A 20,783-nucleotide genomic window follows, 5' to 3' on the forward strand; every position below is an offset into this window, starting at 1 on the left:
ACCCTTAAAAGCTGAAGAAGCCAATTTTCATAGTTAAAACCTGCAGGCCAGAAATGGTTATCCCTACACAGGTTAAATTTCCCTCTGCATCTAAAGCAAATGTTTAGGACAATTTTTTCTTTTAAATCCAAGGCAGCGGTTCCTAACCTTGGTTGGCTGCACATCTGAGTCCCCAGGGAGCTTTAAAATATAATGATACCTGGCCCTATCCCTGGAGTTCTGACGAATTGTTCCAAATGCAGCCTGGGCACTGGGATAGCTAAAAGTTCCCCCAGGTGATCCTAATATACAGTCAAGGTTGAGAATCCTGGACCCCAAGGGCAATGGTAATATAGAAGAAAACGTAATGAAAGAGCTACACCCAGGAGAAAAAAATAACTAAAATTGCATTTACCAAGAGCTAAGAAAGGAGAGTAGAAAAGTTTCCTCCCACTACTTAACATTTCCCCCCAAAAAACAGAAAATCAGTTATTATAAATCAAATTATTATGTAATCAACTTATAAGTGATTTCTGTATGATCAATTAATAATAAATTATTAAATATAAAGTTATGTGTATATAATGATTAAATATAAATATATAATTATTAAATATAAACATTATATGTGTATAATTATTTAAAGAAACGAGAGGGATGGCCAAGAGTAAGAGCCCCAAATTAAGGAAAGAAAGTAAATGTGTTTGGCCCCTTAGTCATAAATCTTAGTCATACCTAGGCCTCCTTATCCACACCTTCCTTAAACGGCATATCAAAATCTTTTTTTTTTTTTAAAGATTTTATTTATTTGACAGCGAGAGAGGGAACACAAGCAGCGGGAGTGGGAGAGGGAGAAGCAGGCTTCCCGCTGAGCAGGGAGCCCAATGTGGGGCTCAATCCCAGGACCCTGGGATCATGACCTGAGCCGAAGGCAGACGCCCAACGACCGAGCCACCCAGGCGCCCGTCAAAATCTTTTTTTTTAAGGGCACCAGACTCCTCAAGACCGTAGTCCGGAGTCAGCATATCACTGCCCATTGGCCAAATTTGGCCTGCCTCTCGTTTTGGTAAATAAAGTTTTATTGGATACAGCACATTCCTTGATTTCCATATTGTCTGCCTGCTTTCACACCGCAGCAGAGGTGCAAGAGACCATCGGGCCAAAAAACCCAAGATCTGATCTGCCCCTTTTCAAAAGAGTTTTCAACTGCAGCCTATCAGCTGGTATCCTGTAGCAGGCATAAATACATCTCCCTTTTCTGCTTCTCCCGCTAACGCCCACGCCGCAGCTCGGCACTTCTGCTCCTGCCAACAGCGCTACTCAGCGGGCTCCGCCCCATCGAGAGGCACCTGCTGGGCCTCCCGGAGTCACTCTGCCCCTTCCAACCTGCTGGGAGTCGCGTCTTCGGCTCCGACCAGGATGTCTCAGACCACCCGGCTGGCGTTCGCCCTGTGCACTAACCAGCTTGCAGCCAAATAATAATAACAACAGCAATAATAATAAAATAGCACCGAAGCCCTCACCAACGCGCTGTAATTGAAGGTGCTCACGTTAAGAAGCAAACAAAGATATTTCACGTACTGCTTCTCCACGACCTAAGTTCGAACCTCCCTCATCAACTTCTGGTTTTTGCCTCAATAAATTTAATGTTCTTCCTTTGCTCTACTACTTTGCTAAAACCTAAGCGATGTGCTTTAATAGCATCCCCCGCAGTTCTGCCATTGTTTTGCAAAACTTTTACTAGGGTAGCAAAAACCAGAGGTGATTCTAAGAACCCCCTTATCATGTGCTTGCTTGAACTTCTGTATTTTTCAATACAGAATGAAGCTCTAGTTTACTTTCATCTTTTGGAAGAAAGATGAAAGGGAAAGACATGAGAATTTATTGCTACCTAGAATTCAAATTTCCAGAGGAGACAAGCAGGGCTTGAGTGACTCGATGATATGCATTCGCTTGTAAGATCAAATTTCTTCTCTTCTCTGTAGAGTACTGTCAGTAAACTATTGTCTCCACTTTGGCAATCTGGTCCTGAACTAGGGACTCGATACCCAGACACCCAGGGAAGGGGCAGAGAAAGAAGACTTCTCCCATTTCCTGTCCCTTACCCCAAATATCATTCCTTTCTTGTTAATATCATACCAACCTCCGGGGCACCTGGGTGGCTCAGTTGGTTAAGTGACTGCCTTCGGCTCAGGTCATGATCCTGGAGTCCCTGGATCGAGTCCTGCATCGGGCTCCCTGCTCTGCAGGGAGTCTGCTTCTCCCTCTGACCCTTCCCCCTCTCATGTACTCTCTCTCATTCTCTCTCTCTCAAATAAATAAATAAAATCTTTAAAAAAAAAAAATATCATACCAACCTCCCCCCTACTGATGTGGGGGGGCTGCTGATTCTTTGTTATGGGGGGGCTGCCCTGTGCTATGTAGGATGCTTGGCAGTATCTCTGACCTCTACCCACTAGATGCCAGTCGCATCCACACAGACACACAATCCTTCCCAGTTAGGACAACAAAAACGTTTCCAGACACAGCCAAATGTACCCTAGGGGGCAGGCAGCCTCGGCACTTAGTGGAGAACTATTGCAGGAGGGGAACTAGCCCTATAGACCCCAGGTTTGCACACCTTAGCCCATCTCTCTGGCTACCTCCTTAGTTTATGCCTTCATCATCTTTAACCTGGACTGCATTAATACCCTCCCACCCGATCTTCTTGACACCCCGCCCCCGCCACCACCCGGAGCTCATATAGCCCCCAAACTGCCACCAGATCACCTTTAGGCGTGAGGCACGCCCTCCCCTCCTCGCTGAGCCTTCTCCACAAAGTGCTCTCAGAGCAACAGAGCCACTTCACCATGGTTATGGACCCCTCCACAGGGACAGCCTCTATCCTGACACCCCCTGTGCCTCTGGGTTGGTTTACTCTGATGGGCCATTCCAGCTCCAAAGCATCCCCACAGGATGGGCCTTACACCTGCTTCATTACTCTACTGTGCCTTCTGCCCAGTCCCGGGCTCTTCTGCTTCCCTTTAAATGCTAGTCGCAAGAACACTCCCCTGTAAACCCTCTGCATGCAAAGCTCCCTCTCTGGGTCTGTTTCCTGAGCGACAGGACCAAAGACACAGAGTTATCTTTCCAAATTATAAATCTGATCATGTTGCTTCCCGGCCTGACATCCTGCACTGGCTCCCATCACCTACATCAAGGGACGCTGATGAATAATTATCAGGACGCCTGGCTGGCTCAGTGGGTTGAGCGTCTGACTCTTGGTTTCAACTCACGTCTTGGTCTCAGGATCCTGGGATTGAGCCCCGCGTCATGCTCCCTGCTCGGTGGGGAACCTGCTTCTCCCTCTCACTCTGTCACTCCCCCACTCAAATAAATAAATAAAATCTTTTTTACAAAAAAAGAATAATTATCAGAGTGGCATACAAGGTCATCTCCATCAGTAGAGTATGGCACAGTTCTTTGCAGGAGGAGCCCTGATACGTAGTATTTGCTGATTTCCACGGTGTAAATGTTTCCACCACTGTCCATTTCAAGCTACCACCATTTTAACAACCAGCTTACAAAATTACTGGCTATTTAATAAATGGCTCCCATGAACCAGACAGGAGCCAGCTCTGGCATGCCACTGATAACCCTGGCTATTCACTATTGTTAATTCTCATTGTTCTCCTTCACTCACACCTCATCTCAGCCATGACAAATTCTTGCAATTCTCAAACCACCAGGATGCTTTGAGGTTCTGTGCCCTTACTCATGGTGTTTTCTCTGTCTAGAATATGCTTCCTTTCTCTCTGACTCATGCAAACCTACTCAATGTTCTGGATTCAGCTCAAATAAAATCTCTTCCATAAACATTTTCAAGGTTCACCCCTCCGCATCCCATTTCACTCAAAGGTTAAAGAGAACCCTCTTGCTTTTGTGTCCACAAGTACCAAAAATACTCTCCTACCATAGTGTTCCTATTATATTTGTGTGTTTATGTATGTGTGTGTGTGTTTACAAAACTGTACCATTTAGACTATAACTCTTCTGAGGGTAGGGTCTTATTTATATTTTTCTGGCAGATGAGATGCTCACAAAATGTGGTTTTTGAATAAACTAAAAACTAGCCTCACTTCCTAGTTCAACATCATCATCAAATACAAATCTTAAAAGAAAGTCATCTCAAGGAAAAAATACTCTATTACCCCAAACTTGAACAGTGGGTTTGATCCCTGGTTCCCTACCTCCAGAATGCTGCAGAGAGGCAAAGCAGGGATAAAGGCTGGGCCAGAGCATGACCGCTAAGGCTTCATCCCAAACCCAGTAGTCTCCGAATAGAGCAGAAAAGCACTGGGCACAAGGGCAACCTCTGCAGGCCCAAGGAGATGGCCCAGGTGGGCTGACTGGTTACCTCCTGACCAGGCAGCATGGATACCAACCTTCCCAAATGCTGCTGCCTCGGGCTGGACTCACACCAGCTTCCCCCTGTGCTTGCGATTTGAACCAAGCTTTACACGCTCACTGGGTGCCTACTACTTGAGAAATACTGCATCCTTCTTCTTTTTTTTTTAAGATTTTATTTATTTATTTGACAGAGAGAGAGAGACAGTGAGAGCAGGAACACAAGCAGGGGGAGTGGGAGAGGGAGAAGCAGGCTTCCTGTGGGGCAGGGAGCCCGATGTGGGGACTCAATCCCAGGACCCTGGGATCATGACCTGAGCCGAAGGCAGACGTTTAACGACTGAGCCACCCAGGCACCCATGCATCCTTCTTTTTTTAAATAGAGAAGAGTGTTTATTTATTTTTAAGATTGTATTTATTTATTTATTTATTTCATACAGAAAGAGAGAGAGAGAGTGAGCACAAGCAGGGGGGAGCGGCAGGCAGAGGGAGAGGGAGAAGCAGGCTCCCTACTGAGTAAGAAGCCCAATGCAGGGCTCCATCCCAGGACCCTGGGATCATGACCTGAGCTGAAGGCAGATGACTGACCAACTGAGCCACCCAGATGCCCCAAGAAATAGTGCATCCTTAAAGGAAGGATAGAAATGATAATTAACCACTCAGAGGAGATTGAGGAATAATAATCAGCTTTGCTTTTAAGCCAAAAACAAAAATGTACTCCCCCCTCCAAAAAACAAAAACAAAAACAAAAACAAAAACAAAAAACACCTCCACCAAACCAAAGAATTGATAATGCAAACTGATATAGCATGTCCTTGCTGTATATGAGCTCTGTTCTAAAGGCTTTACGTGTAATCACTGTATATGGATAGTTTTACATATTATATATTATGCATTTATAAAGTTATGTATATATGTACATATAAAAAGTTACGTATATACATATATAAGGTTATGTGTACTATATATTATACATATATAAAGTTATATATATACCTATGTAAAGTTATGTGTATTATGTATACATAAAGTTATGGATAGTGTTATAGCCTATGTTATATAATAGTAGCTTGTTATATAAAAAAATGCAAGTGGGTATGCCATATATTATAATAATATATAATAACACAATATAGATAATAACATAATATCTCTACATATTCTGCACTTAATATAATGTAATATCTACATTATAATATAATATCTCATTCTATTATAACATTATAATTATAATATCTACAAATATAATACTGGAGTATCCATGTAATATAATGTTGGCATATATAACATTGTTTTGTATGTTATATATTATAATGCATAAAACATATCATGTATTGTGATGTATAATATGTTATAATATATCAAGTATTGTCCCCATTTTACAGATTAAGAAATGAAGATGTTAAGTAACTTGCCTAAGGCTACACAGCTAATAAGGGGAAGAGTCAGGATTTGAACTCAGGTGGCCTGACTCCACAATCCATGTATTTGATCATGTTAAGAGAAGGAGAAAAACAGGCCCCTTGATGACTTTTCACCACTGTCACCAAAGGATTGACCATGTCCCTTTCAGCGCCTGTAAGCGGGGAGCGCCGGTCCCCGCCCTAGACCTTGGCATGCGGCACCTGCCGATCACTGATCACCGGCCACAGCACCACTCAGCAAGCCCTGCAACACCCACGACACCTCGGTTGTCAAGGGATGTGTTCTTTTAGCAACTCCCCCATGTGGAAAAGCCACAGACCCCAATGACAGGAGAAATGAGAGGCACAAAAGGCAAGGAAGCGCCTCCCCGCCCAGCAATGAAAACAAACGCCCTGAGCAAGGCTGAAGAGAGCCGAGAGGAGACAAACCACCAAGAGGCATCGGGCCTGTGAACAGTTAGCTGACCAGAAGGAAGGAGCCTTCTCGTTACCTGGGACGGCTAAAGAAGTAAACCACAGGGGCCTAGAGCAACGATGTGGCTGAAGAGAAAAGCAGAAGAAAAACACAATGGCAAATGAGAAGAGCTTCGGCCGGCGGTGGCAGCAGCTGGGAGTGTGGCCAGGCCCCAGGACGGCTGTGGGGAGACCCGGGAGTCACCCACCATGGCTGGGAACAGAAAGGTCCCACACCTTTGCAACCTCGCGTGGGCTCTCCGTGCACCGCAGACCAGCACGAGGTCGTGCTTCTTCAGAAAAACCTTGACTACATTGAAACGAAAAGAATATAAAAGTTCCTTTGGGAAAGAGTCTCATGGAAAACAGGGTTATGTTAAGCCTCAGGGCTCAGAGAATCAAACTTCAGTTTAAAAAAAGTGCTCTAAGGACATTTCCCTACAGAGCTAGATAATGGGGCCTTTGCTTGATTCTTCAGTGGGGTAAGGAGTCAGGAGATAGAAATTAGAAAGAGCAAGACCAATCCGAGGTCTGCTGAACAATGTTTAGGTGAGTCTGTCGTGGCTTAAAGATGCCTCCCTGTTTCAGTCTTAGGCTGACTGAGTGACCTCCCTTCATCCCTCCGCTGAGTCCTCCTGCTGTGTTCCAGACGCAGTCTCTCCGTTTCAGGTTGAGAGGGGCCCTGTCTGCCAACTGACCTCAAGAGTCTGGCTGGTCTGCCTTTCCCTGGACTCAGCCCCGTCTCCTGCATGACTCCTCTGCTGCTAGGGCTACCAGCCCCTTGCCTCCTGCTCTCTCTTGCCATGAACTGATTAACTGTTAATTCTTTCATTAACCGACCCCCTGCTCAGCTAAGGCTCACCCCTCTGAATGCCACTCCAATTCGTCCTTCCTTTATGCCCTTCGTCTTCCGACCCCTCCCTGTTTACTAAACTGCCTTCTGCGCCTATTTCCAAATTCCACTTCCCAAACCTACCTTCGCTGAGGACGCCTTCCTATGCAGGAAGGGAAGATGACAATAAAACATGAAGTTATATAAATCACCCACATCATCAAATCTGCTAAAGGCATCAAATTCAACGACCACTTGACGGAATTGCCTAAATCAGTGAAGTCCAGCAACTGTGTTTTCAAGCACCTCTTCCCCGATAAGCTCAAAACACAGCCACCATAAAAGGGTACGGAGTATGTAATGTGGGCGTTACAGGTAGTACTGAAATGCTGCCTAAAGGCGGTGGGTAAGAGAAGGCCAGTAAGCTGATGCAGATCTAAGTCTGCATCCCCACCCTATTAACTAGCTCCAGAACCTCAAAGACAATTACTCACCACCCCCCTCCCCGGGTGCTTTCATTTCCTCACCCGCAAAAGAGAGAAAACGCCCACCAAAAAGGTCAGCAGGGAGAGGGTGATAAGCTAACACACACGAAGGATCTGGTACATAGCAAATACCTTCAAACATGGGTGGAGAAACTGAGGTGAGTGACTTGGCTCAGCCAGTCCTGCCCGTGTAACACGATTCTTAATCCAGCAATTCAATCTCCAAGCGTTTAGGCTTCCCGTGCGTCACTCCAAAAACTTGTTGACTAACGTAAATCCAAGCTGTATCCTTGCACCTTGTTTTCATTCCCTAGGAGAAGGCTGGAGTTTTGCTGCCGAACCGTCAACTGTCAATTACTGGCTCGATTATGTAAACCTGGTATTCTTAGACAAAATGATGGATCCGCCCTCCCCTACCGCAGTTTCCATTAATCACCAGAAGAGAGTACAGCAACGAACACCCAGCTAACACCAAAGGAGGCGGCAGCTGGTAAGGCAACATGCTACATACCCAAAATACCTTTGTTGCAGGGTAAAAAATAAACAACATTTCTTTCTCCCTTAAGCTCTTAACTCCTTAGGTGTGTAGGTACCGATCAGATTTCTTCTGCAACCCTATATACCTTCTGCACAGTATAAGAGATTGAAACAAATTTGAACTAAAGCTAAGATGGATACATTTGAAACTGAAGCCGGTAAAGTAAGTATCTCAAAATAAGGAAGAGAGACCTTCATGAGGTTTAGCTGTCAAGCTGCAGCACGGAAATGCAACATGTCCCTCATCCAAATAACTACCCGCGAGAAACAAAGCTACAGTGTATGTCCCACCAACCCAATCATTACGCATAAAATCAAGAGTTCTTTGAATACTCCTTATGGAACTCAGGCATTTACAGACAATTCATTTGTTACCCAAAGAAAGGGGAATTCTTACAGGGAAATGCCTGTGGTATGGGGAGAATACTAAAAGACAAATGGAAAGACCAGGGCCCAGCCTTGGGTAGTTACGCAGCCCCCAAAACAAGCTACTTCATTTAAACATGCAACAATTCCCCTTTCGGTGAAAGGGGAAAGTTACTTGGTCTACTCCATCAAGTGTTTAGTGAGGACAAAACAAATTTTTATCCGTGATTTTATCTATGATTTCTGAAAATCGTGCACAAATCGAGGCAATGCCATCCACATGGAAAACGTCACTTGTGTTAAATGAACTAGAATTAGCTCACTGACAGACCTAGCTAAGGCTGAGCCAGCCCTTTTGCTTTTGAGGTCAGTAAGTAATCTAAGACTCGAGAGTTTTCTCTCCACTGCTTCACTTCCCCAGAGTCGAGTTTCCTTCCTCTATCTCAGAAAGTTGGTAAAAATCTTTTCCTGATGCAAATGCACTTTGGATTTCCCATAAATCTCCAGCTAAAGAAAGTTGGTGGCATGCACACAATGGCCAGCTTAGAGACTGCAGTGGACATCTGTCATGCATTTGGCATCCGAGCCCCCTTCCTATGTTTGGAGTCCTCCACGTCATGAGGGGAAGCCAGCCAGCCAGCTAAAAGTGCAGGAGACTCATGTTCCCAGCATCCTCCGCACTAGAGCATAAGCCCAGGGCAATCCCTGCCGACTTGGAACTAGTCCCTAGCGATATAAACCACAGAGGCAACCCATGATCCATTCCCGCACTTGACAATGGTAGTGGCAGCTCCATGAGTCTGGGGAAGCTTTGTCGGCAGCAGTTCTGATGACAAGTACACCCCATGTCCAGTGGCAGTGAGTGATACAAGCTGTGTATCTTGTACCCCCTGGTGGGAACAGTAAAGTCTGCACCAGCCCCCTTCTTTGGTCTATTTTGGGGTTTTGTGCCAGCTCTGTTGCCTCTGATTCTAGTTCTCTGAGCCTCTGGAAACTTTTACGAGCCACCCCAAATTCTTCCAGCGGATTCCTTTCCCACCAAGATCAGCAAGAATCCATTTCTGGGCATTCTGACAACAAAATCTTATGAATTCAGAAATCATCCTCAAGGCTAAGAAATCAGCCAAGACTAGCAGAGCACCCTCCTTCATCCAGAAATTTCCAGATGATGTGCCACTAAACCTCATGACCCGATCCACCTTTCCATTCACCATCTACCTCACATAGTGAGCACAGGGTCACACAAGAAAAGGGAGGAGGGAGAGCCTGAAAATAACCACACTGCAGTTCACTGGTACAGAATGACAAACCTAGAAGGTTGGAGTCTCTAAAAATGTTTTAGGACCCACTCTACTCAGACATTTTATACAGAAGTAGACTGAGGTACCAGAATTAGAACATAGACTTTTTAGTCCAAAAAAAAAAAAAAAAATTTTTTTGGAAAAAAAAAAAAATCTGAATTTTTGTTACTCCCTCCATTATTGCCTCTCCTCCAGTGCCCAGACACAGCCTGGCAATATCACAAACTTACACACCACACGGGACATGCATGTTCAACCTCCTTTGCTTTTCCTCTGCTCTTCATTCTAAGATGCGTTCTCCTTGCTATTGAACTCTTATTCACCCTTCAAAACCCAGCTCAAAAGTCTCTTCCATTGTGAAGCTTTCCTAAGGCCCCCTAAATTAACCACTACTTCTGTGTTGTTGAAACCTCTCCCATGGCTATTATCCTGCCCTCTTTTTAAGAGTATCAGTTCATCCCCTACACCCCGCTCCAGTTGTGAGTTCCTAAGATAAGCGAAGGTCCTTCACCAGGGCCAGAATTTAGGTTAAGGCAAGTGAGGTTCCTAAAGAAGCACTCACTCTCAAGTGCAAGTGCATAAAACTGGTCTTTACCGTCTGTCCTTCTTGAATTCAGAGCCTATTATAGAATAAGCACTCCGACTCTTGTTGACTGAATGGTGAATAATACAAGAAAGTGTATATGATTCAGAGAAGATCTATATAATAGAGGGAAGGCCCAGTAGCTGTCACTGCCACAGACAGGTTGAATAACCCCACTAAAGCTACTTAACCAGGCCAAGTGGGAAGAAAAACATGATGCCTTTCATTGCCACGGTCCACGGCTCTGCAAGTCCACGCTCAAAGGAAGTTCAGAAAGGAAGAGATCAGGACAGAGGGACTCAGTCACGGGACACTCAGGCGCTTGAGCGGAGGCCTGCCCCATGCACAGGATTGGAAGGGAAGGAGGGGAAAATGATCAAACCAAGGTAAGATAAGCTGAAGAAAAATAAAGATGAAGAGGCTAACGGCTAAAGACGGTACATGTCAGGGAGTGAAAAATAAGCTGAACATAAATTGGTTAGCTGCGTGGAGAGAAACCACGAACTACTCTAGAAAACCCAGCAGGGTAATTCTGGGGCTTGGGACTGGGCAATAGGATAGAAAATACTGTTTTATAATAATAGTGAGAAAACCAAGAGCTACCGCCAAGCCTGGTCAGGTATAACATGTGAGTGAGCTCATTTCATTCCCAAATCAAGACTCTGTGGTTGCGATGATCCATCATCCCATGTTACAGATGTGGACACTCAGACTTAGTCAAGTCAAGTCATATATTCAAGGTCACACAGCGGCAAACGGCAGAACCAGAGTTAATTCATGCTTTGTTGCTGGGAACACACCCAAGAGGGGGAGAATCTCACACGGGGTGGGGGGTGGGGTAGAGTTCGCAGGTATGGCCAGAAGAGCTGGCCTCTGGGAATGCTGTTCTCAGGACGCAAGCTTAATACAAAAAAGACCATGAGAAAGAGGGGTGGGGAAATGAAGAAAGTATGCATAGAGGAATGGGGTGCAGAGTAGAGTGGGGAGATCACTTTAGGTAGACAGAGGGCAAAAAGAACATCAGTCAAGATTAGGAATGGCCCTGGGATCAGAAAGGGGTGACCCGGGGTCCACACTCCAGCACCACAACTTACTAACTGATGTGTCCTGGAGACACAGTGTGCCCTCCCTGCATTTCAGTCCGCACATCTCTAAAACGAAAATAACAAATCTGACCTTCCATCTATGATCTCTGAGCCTTCTTCACAGCCCCACTGAGAGCTTGAGCATCAGGCATGTAACAAAGGGTAATCTTGTTACTACTCAGAATAGAAGAATCAAGGACAGGAGAGACGCAGAAATGTAAGGTCAGGGCATAGATATACGGCCCTTAGCGGGAATGAGGGGCAGTCATTTTTAGCAAAGAGGCAAACTCATCTGTTGAGAGAAAGGAAAGCACAGAGAGCTGGCAACCTCACAGGAAAGCAGATGTAAACAACTTTCTCTGCCATTCTCAGAACATTAAAGCTGAAAGGGACCTGAAGAATAATTTAATTGAATTCTTTCCCTGCCTCCATTTTACAAATGAGGAAACAAGCAAATTTACTCCCATAAAGGGCCAGGCCGGGAGATATTTTAGGCTCTGTGGGCCACAGTTTCTGTCCCAATAACTCAACACTGTCATTGTAGCATGAAAGCAGAGATAATATGTAAACCAATGAGCATGGCTATGTTCCAATAAAACTTTATTTATAGACAGAAATTGGAACTCTGTATAATTTTCACGTGTCATGAAATATTCTTCTTTTGAAATTTTTTTTTTTTTTTTTAGCCACTTAAAAACGGATAAACCATTTTAGCTCTTGGGCTGTACAAAAACACACGGTGGGTCCCAGTTTGCCAAGCCCTGCCATATGCTGGTTATGAGCTCATGCTAAAGATAGTCAGACATGAGTCTGGGCTTTGCCCCCACAATTTACTAGAAGGGAAACGGGCTATGGTTTTTAGTCTTCCTACTCCTCATCATTACAGACTCCTCATTTATCAAATGCACATAAAAATTACACGTGCACCACACAATTTTGGGGAGGATTAAATGAGATAATGCTTGTAAAAGAGCTTAGCAAGGGGCCTCACTTGAAATGAAACCAAAACAATGCACAGAAAATACTACATCCAAGAAGACGCAGGTGACACAGTTAACTCACAGCTAAGCCAGGATCAGAACCCAAGTACCTATCTACTCAATTCAATACCTTTTCCAGTCCCACAGCCATTGGTAGACTTGGGCTTTACAAGAAGTCAGATACTCATGACGACGTGATTCGCTACTAAAAAAGTCCCCTGTCCCCATCCCAGAGACTTCACCATTAGAAATTTATTATTTTCTTTGAAGCTGCTTCCCACTTGAACAATGCAAATTCCCCTGGATGAGTTTTTAATTTAAGTTCTATTACGTAGACTGAGATGTAACTTATTACTCACTTCTTTTTTTTTTTTTAAGATTTTATTTATTTATTTGACAGAGAAATAGACAGAAGAGCACAAGCAGAGGGAGTGGCAGAGGGAGAGGGAGAAGCAGGCTCTGCACTGAGCAGGGAACCCGATGCGGAACTCGATCCCAGGACCCTGAGATCATGACCTGAGCCGAAGGCAGACGCTTAACCATCTGAGCCACCCAGGCGCCCTATTACTCACTTCCTAAGTGGTTCTCCAGACACCAGATTTTGATGGGAAATAGAAAAGAGGAAAAAACGTAATATATCCATACAATGGAATGCTACTCAGCCATAGAAAGGAATAAAGTGCTTATTCGTGCCACAATATGGATGAACTTTGGAAACATGATGCTGAGTAAAAGAAGGCAAATACAAAAGGCTCTATAGTGTATGATTCCATTCATAGGAAATATCTGGAAGAGGCAAATCCATAGAAACAGAAGTAGCTTAGTGGTTGCCAGGGGCTGGGGTGTGGGGGGCCTGCTTTCCATCTGTGGAGATAAAAATGTTCTGGAACTAGATAGCGGTGATGGTTGCGCAACCTTGTGACTACCAAAAAACACAGAACTGTATACTTTAAAACTATTTAAATGGTGAGTTTTATGCTATGTGTATTTTACCACAATAAAAAACAGATACACATGAGGATTCTACAGGTGTGATGAGAAGTTCTCAGTTGAGAAGTGAATCCACCAAAGGCCATCTTAGTTCACTTTCCATGTTTGCGTAAGGCTCAGCTGGCACACGGCTAATAAATAATTTATTCAAACACTACTTGTTAGAGCACCTACTATGTGCCAGGCACTGAGCCAGGGCTCTGCGAATAAAACAGTACACAGGATAGAAGTGTTTCTTCCCATTTTTTCCCAATCTATAATGAACCAGAGCAAAAATCCCCATCGAGTCATTTTTACAAAAATAAATGAGAAATATTTGTTGTGGAGTCATTATCATAAAACTAAAAACATATGATAGCACTGCTTCATTCATTCTCGCTTCAAAACTGCCTAATTACTAACATATCCAACAGTGAGGAAAAGGAATCAAATGTTCTTTGGTTCCAGAGAACCAAAGACCTGGGCTCTCAGAGCGGGTGGGGTTGGAGTGGCAGAAGCTCCAGGGGAAAGGGGATGGAATGTAGATGAGATCTGTTAATTTGCAAACTTGTTATCTTTCCAAAGCTAAATCTCCACAGAGGACAGAGAAGTGAGACAGCTGTTCACTTCTTTTAAAGTGTTGTTTGTAGTCGAACAATCGAACACTGATGGCAGCCCATCTATTTTATTCTTTCAAATCAATTCCAAATGATTGGAATATATTCTTTATTTTTTTCAAACTTTTAGGAACATTGGATCCAAACCAACCCATAAAGCTGATTCTGTCCTTTTTGTGAAGACTTCATAAACTTACTGGATCGTATAGCCTCGCATTTACAACTATTACACAAAGAACAAGGTTCTTCTGCCATCTCCATTATTTACCTTTTATTCTTAGCAGAGTGAAAACAGATAAATGCATTTTGGAGAACAAACATGTGTCCACTTACACGTAAACTTAGGTTACTATTAAAGTACAGGTTTAAGTAGTTAATTTCTTCCAAACTTCTACCCAAAACAACAAAAGCGTGGATGGTTTTCCAGAGCCCAACAGGAATGGAGGGAAGGTAAAAATGTTTGAAATACTTCATCTGCTGGCATTCGCCCATCTTCATTTTATGCTTCTGTATTTGCACCGTATCTCTGTATTCTCCCCATGGTTCAGCCTTAAGGCATCCTCCCAATCAGGTATTTCTTGAAAACAACAGAACGTACTGACCATTCAGTTACAAGGAGAGGAAACTGAGGCTCAAGCAAGTTAGATGAGGTAGATGAGATCACAAATCCAACCAAAAATATAGATAAGCAGTTAATTTTTTTTTCTCTGATGTGTTGCTAAGTTTGTTGCTAAGAACTATACAAGGCCATGGATACACAACTTGGGAAATTCTAAGCTAAAAAAGAAAAGTTTAGGGGCGCCTGGCTGGCTCAGTCGGTTAAGCATCTGCCTTGGGCTCAGGTCATGATCCCGGGGTCCTGGAATTGAGCCCCACGTGGTGCTCCCTGCTCAGTAGGGAGTCTGCTTCTCCCTCTGACCCTCCCCCCATTCCTGTGGCTCATGCTCTCGGGCTCTCTCTCTCAAATAAATAAATAAAATCTTTCTTTAAAAAGCTGAAAATAACACAAAAATAATAGGAACTGCTTATGAAATGTGGAGAGAGCACCTCAGGTTTGGTTTTGCCTTCCATCACCACCTGGGTGCTCCCTCCCGCACTTTTGTAAGACTCTGGAACCAGGGAATATTCCTCTGCTTCACAGATTAAGACTGACTTCCAAAGCCCGGGCAGTTGGAATCTCGGACTCTAGAACACATAGGTTGGGATTTCTGCTCCGGAAAACCTCCAGAACAGCAGGCCCTCATATGTGAGCAGCACGCACTTGACCTGATGGAGGAAGCAATGGAGGGGGAAGGCAAGCTCCTGGGGTCGTGACAGGCAGGAAAGTCAAGTTAGTTAGCTAAAAAACAAAACAGCAGGGTGGGAGACATGCCCAGATGAATAAAAACTCCATCATCAGACCTCAAGGCATGCCCTGTAGAACAAAGCCAAGTGCAAGTTGACGATATGCCAACAAAATGTCATGATGAGTTGAGTCATCAAATGGTAAAGAAAACCACTAATACTAAATCAACCCGGGCAAACTCTCTTCCCTATAAAGGTTAATGTCTTTTCTTTTTCTAACTGATAAAGAAAGTTCGTCGTAGATTTGACAAAGGAAAGCTCTTCTATGCTAATTTGGCTCTCCATTTCATACCGAGCTTGGAATATTAACAAAACCTGTTGCTAAGGGACATAGATGCATAGTTGAGTCTAAAATACCAAAATTAGGGGTGCCTGGGTGGCTCAGTCGTTAAGCGTCTGCCTTCGGCTCAGGTCATGATCCCAGGGTCCTGGGATTGAGCCCCATGTCAGGCTCCCTGCTCGGCGGGAAGCCTGCTTCTCCCTCTCCCACTCCCCCTGCTTGTGTTCCCTCTCTCTCTGTCTCTCTCTCTCTCTCTCTCTGTCAAATAAATAAAATCTTTAAAAAATAAAATAAAATACAAAATTATATGAATCTAGCTGCTGGAAGAAACCCTTTCTCAGTAGTGCTTGGTACTCGGTATGGGAGTCAGGCAACGAACAACGAACGCCTTCTGATTGGCAAGGCCTTCCATACCTCGGCCCCTGCCTATTTCTCCCACATCATCTCTCCCTGCTGTGTGAGATGACCCCCTACCTTCCAACCACACAGAGCTTCTGGATTTCTGGGGCACTCCTACCACCTCACCCTGCCCCACAGACCAGAGCTCCATCCACTTTGTCTCCCCACCCCAATCTCCGACCCTCCCGTTCACTTTGCAAGATCTAAGCAGATAATCACCTTTCCTTTGAGCTATCATGAAATCACAAATGTGGGTCCACACATCTGTTCCCCATTAGAATTTGAGCTTCTTGCAAGTAGGAAGCGTCTCTTTACACACTTCCTGGTGCCTCAGCCGTGAACCACACAGAGAAGCATCTAATAAATGTTCGGAGAATGAATAAATGGATGAATGGCTGCATGCATGATTGAACAAGACCCATTCAATCATCGGATGCCCCACTGAATAAACAGAGGTCCTGATTTCCACTGTGCCTGATGCTCTTGTTTATTTTTTATCTTTAAGCCTCAGGGGTTAGTTTCTGTCTTTATAGGAAGAGTATAAGGGCTCCCCAGAGAGTCAAAGGTTGTCTCTGCATCAGGATGCACCTGGGATGCTAACAGCAGTCCAAGTGTGGGTGTCGGAGATCTGTCTTCCAGATCTACTTTGCTTTCACCTTGACCTTTTCAGTTACTCAAGCTTGCTGGGCCATAGTCACTTCATCTATACAATGAGGTGTTCAACCTAGATGATTTCTGAGATCCTTGCTAGATGCAGCCTTCCATGATTGGAAACTCTTTCCATCTTGCCAGGTATCTATTGCCCAAACTCTCTGTCCCACATACTCGGGCAACTGTCACAGCACCAGAAAACGAATCCTGTATTTATCACTTAGCCAACAGAGAGAGCACCAGCGTACCTTTTCTGTGTTGTTCTTTCAGTTCAAGGGCACAGACTCTGTTCACCGGACGGTATTACTGCTCCTCATTAAGGCAACCAACCACAGAACAGATGCCGGGCCGCGTAGAGGGTCTGAGTCCCTTCCACTCACAGACACTATGAGAGACTCTGAGGAGACGCAGCTCCTTCCTCATTAACCAAGTTCCTTATTATTAATAGTAGGCAAACTTTTTTTTTTTAAAGATTTTATTTATTTATTTGACAGAGAGAGACAGCGAGAGCAGGAACACAAGCAGGGGGAGTGGGAGAGGGAGAAGCGGGCTTCCCGACGAGCAGGGACCCCGATGTGGGACTCAATCCCAGGACCCTGGGATCATGACCTGAGCCGAAGGCAGACGCTTAACGACTGAGCCACCCAGGCGCCCAATAGTAGGCAAACTTATAATGACTTGTTACTAAAAGAATGATTCAAACTCCAGAGGTCACAAATACGGTCAAAGCTTCGCTCGCGTTAAAGCCATATTCATTGTTTTCATTTTCTCCTGGATTTCCTTCCCACGTGCTTATTAAGTCCATCCATTTTTCTGTCTCACTCAGGCCCCCTACTCAGATGACCCGTGCTTACAGCACTGCTGAGTAGCAGTGGGCCATGTGCTGACTCCTCAGGCCCCCAGAGATGGACACCTGACTCAGGGCCAGCCAATCCAGCAGATACTCTTCATTACAGTTATTATTTTTCCTTTGCAAGATAGAGAATTTGATCTCAGACCAGAGACTGTAACTAGCCAAACAATGGTGGGTACTGAAACTACAGTCATATAGATACAGGGCTAATAGCTCTTTCGAACTATGTGCAGAGAGGCACCCCCGTGGCTCAGTCAGGTGAGCGGCCGACTCTTGATGTCAGCTCAGGTCTTGATCTGAAGGTCATGAGTTCAAGTCCTGTCCAGCATGGAGCCTACTTAAAAATATAAAATTAAAAAATAATAAACTACATGCCTATTGATGAGTCTGCAGGGCAAAACAGAAAAGACCCTCCAAGAAAAACAGAATAAGGGCCCCTTCAAAGGGAGAGCAAGCAGAGAGAGAGTCAGAAAATGAATTTCTTAGTTCCTACCAGGCTCAGTTATACCTCCTACAAGTGGATTCAATGAAACTGTCCTGGATAAAAACACTTTGACTTGAGGTAAAATAAAATACAAAGACACAAACACCTACATATATGTGTAATCACTCTACGTATCTATATCCATTCTTCCTGGGCCAGAAGTGTCTTCCCATTAACATTATTGCTCTGTCTCCATAACCTATTACATATCAGGTAGGTATCTGTAACTGAAGCTATTCCTTTATTATTATGTAGTAGGGTGTTTCTATTTTTTGCTATTTTGCCATGGCAGTTACATAGTGAAAAAACATGAACTTTGGAATTTAAATGAACTAGATTCAAATCCCAGCTCTGCAAGCCCCTAACTCTCTGATCTTAGGCAGGTTATTAATTCCGCGTTCCAATTCCCTCCTTTGTAAAATGGGGGTACTTTTACCTTGCTCTCAGGTTTTTATGAAAATTAGAGCTAATAAGTAAAGTGCTTATCACAAAGCCTTGCACATAGTAGGCACTCCAAAATCACTAGTTATTACAGGATAGATTCTCGAAACAGAAATGCTGGATCAAAGGGAAGAAAAATCCTACCAGTCTCTTGACATCTGCCCAAAGGCTTCAGCGAACACTGAGTCTCTCCATCCCCCTGACATATTTTGAGGACAGAAGATCACACAAGCTTTTCCCCTCCACCCCACCCACCCCGCACTTAACGTTTCTGCTTCCCAGCTTTGCCTTAGAATTGGATGCCTAGGACTCAGGGCTGCTGTCTCCCCTAAGACCACGCTCACCTCCGAACCTGAGACAGAAAACCAGTAGCCGGCTTCAGTCTATAAACCAAGGAGCCTGACAATCCAGCTGATTCACTATTTCCTGTTTTCCTCTGACTCTGTTGGTCCCACTTGGAGCTGCGTGCAGGTACTCAACGTGGAGATCAGTCTGGGCTCGTTTCAAACAAGCCCCAAACTAGTTTCTGCTGCTCTTTTCCCGCATCTCCTTCTACACCCAGCTCCACAGGCTTCCTGTGAGTGCATCACGCAATAGCCAGGTGAACCAAGACTCCCTCCAAAGCTGCAAGAAACAGGTGAGGTGCGTACTCATTTCTCATGTGCAGGGCTCATATGGGAGGGAAAGCACAGACAGTCCTGCCTGAATTCTGCACCCTGGCTGTTTGGACCCTTTGACTCTCCGATCCCTGTTTTCCAACGGATCTCCCTCCCTGTTTATTATTTCTTTCTTCCCTTTTCACGTTGACTCATCGAATACTTGACTTTCTGCCTCGCTTCTGCTGCCCACCTGCCCTTTTGCCGTTTGGATTGCCTGTCCCAGGACCACCCACCGAGCTCTGAGGGACACTTTCCCTTCCTGCAGCTTTTTTCTGAGGTGCCCACCTGCCCCCCACCCACCCATACTTGAAGCAGGCCACCATCAACACCCTAGCTGGGCAACAGAGGATGGACTGTCTGTTCTAAGCTGGGAAAGTTCCTTCCCACTGACCTTACCCCCAACCACCCCACCTCTCGCAATATGCCCTGACAATTTCATCCCATACTGTGCCCTCTCACTCAAGCTGGATCCTAGTATTTTCATACGTGATTTTATGCTAAACATACTCCAACCACATTAAGAAAATAAAGCTATTAACTCTAGTAAGTATACATAGAGTTGAAAAGACCTTTTGTTAATAACCAATATTTAAGAGCGCCTGGGTGGCACAGTGGGGTAAGCGTCAGACTCTTGATTTCAGTTCAGGTCATGAGCTCAGAGTCGTGAGATCGAGCCCCGAGTCGGGCTCTACACTGGGCGTGGAGCCTGCTTAAGTTTCTCTCTCTCCCTCTGCCCCTCCCTCTGCCCTGCTTGCAGGCTCACTCTCGCTCTTAAAAAAGAAAAAAATCAATTTTTAAGAGCTTGGTAACACTCAAGTAGAACTTTTTTGTTGTTTAAAGGCTTACAGGCCTTTTCTAAAAATAAGCTTTGCCTCGTTACAGATCCTTGGTTCTTACTCACTCCCATTCCCTCTTAAGCTTTGTTTCATTAGGCCTAGAACCACGTGTTACAAAGGGAAGGATACCCTCTTCCCCCAACCTCTAAGCAAGCACACCACCTCTGTGTCTACCCATGAAAGCCGCCTGTGACAACCACTGAAAGCATTTAGTAGATCTCATTGCCTCCAAACATGAGTTAAGTTTTGGAAATCAATACAGCAACAGCATGTGTGTGTGTGTGTGTGTGTGTGTGTTTTCCAATTTAACACCCCCGAATTTAGAAGCAGCCAGTCTGTCATTAACAATAGAAAATCAGAAGGAAGAGCAGGTAGTCTGCTCGCAGACCAGATGGCAAGCCTCTTGTTGTACTTGCTTTCCTCCTGAGAAGAACCACACTTAAAATTCCATTATTACCAATTTAAGGTCCTCCCCCTACCGACTGCTTTCTTCATCTTCCCAGGTCAAGTTAGACCATTTACGTTCCTTGGTATCCCAGCTGCAGCTTGTACCAGAAATCCTGTGCGCATCACACAGAGCAGCATTCGCGTGCTGCCATGTTTACCTTCCCATGTTATGGGTTGAACTGTGTCCCCCTAAAATTGTTATGTTGAAGTCTTAACCCCCCAGTACCTCAGAAAATACCTTATTGGAAATAGGGCCATCACATACATCATCAGTTAAGATGAGGTCACATGGGATTAAGGGGGGCCCTAATCCAATACGACCAGTGTCATCATAAAAAGGGGACATTTAGACACATGCGCCCGCACAGGGAGAACACCACGCGAACTTCGTG

General features: G+C 44.7%; 1 protein-coding gene across 2 annotated transcripts in view; it reads right to left on the reverse strand.

Annotated features, from left to right (window-relative positions):
- Positions 1–20,783, reverse strand: part of MAP2K6 (mitogen-activated protein kinase kinase 6) — a 110,402-nt gene that overhangs the window by 77,190 nt on the left and 12,429 nt on the right. The window contains exon 1 of one of the 2 annotated variants that reach the window (XM_035026163.1): positions 7,692–8,818. The exons of the other annotated variant lie outside the window; for it this stretch is intronic. Coding sequence (XP_034882054.1) covers positions 7,692–7,701 — 10 coding nt within the window. The 5' untranslated portion in view covers positions 7,702–8,818. Of the gene's footprint in view, positions 1–7,691; positions 8,819–20,783 lie in introns of those variants that run through there. 2 annotated transcript variants of the gene reach the window in all.

Source organism: Mirounga leonina, unplaced genomic scaffold, assembly GCF_011800145.1.
Source record: "Mirounga leonina isolate KUSES-001 unplaced genomic scaffold, KU_Mleo_1.0 Mir_197, whole genome shotgun sequence".
Classification (NCBI taxonomy): domain Eukaryota; kingdom Metazoa; phylum Chordata; class Mammalia; order Carnivora; family Phocidae; genus Mirounga; species Mirounga leonina.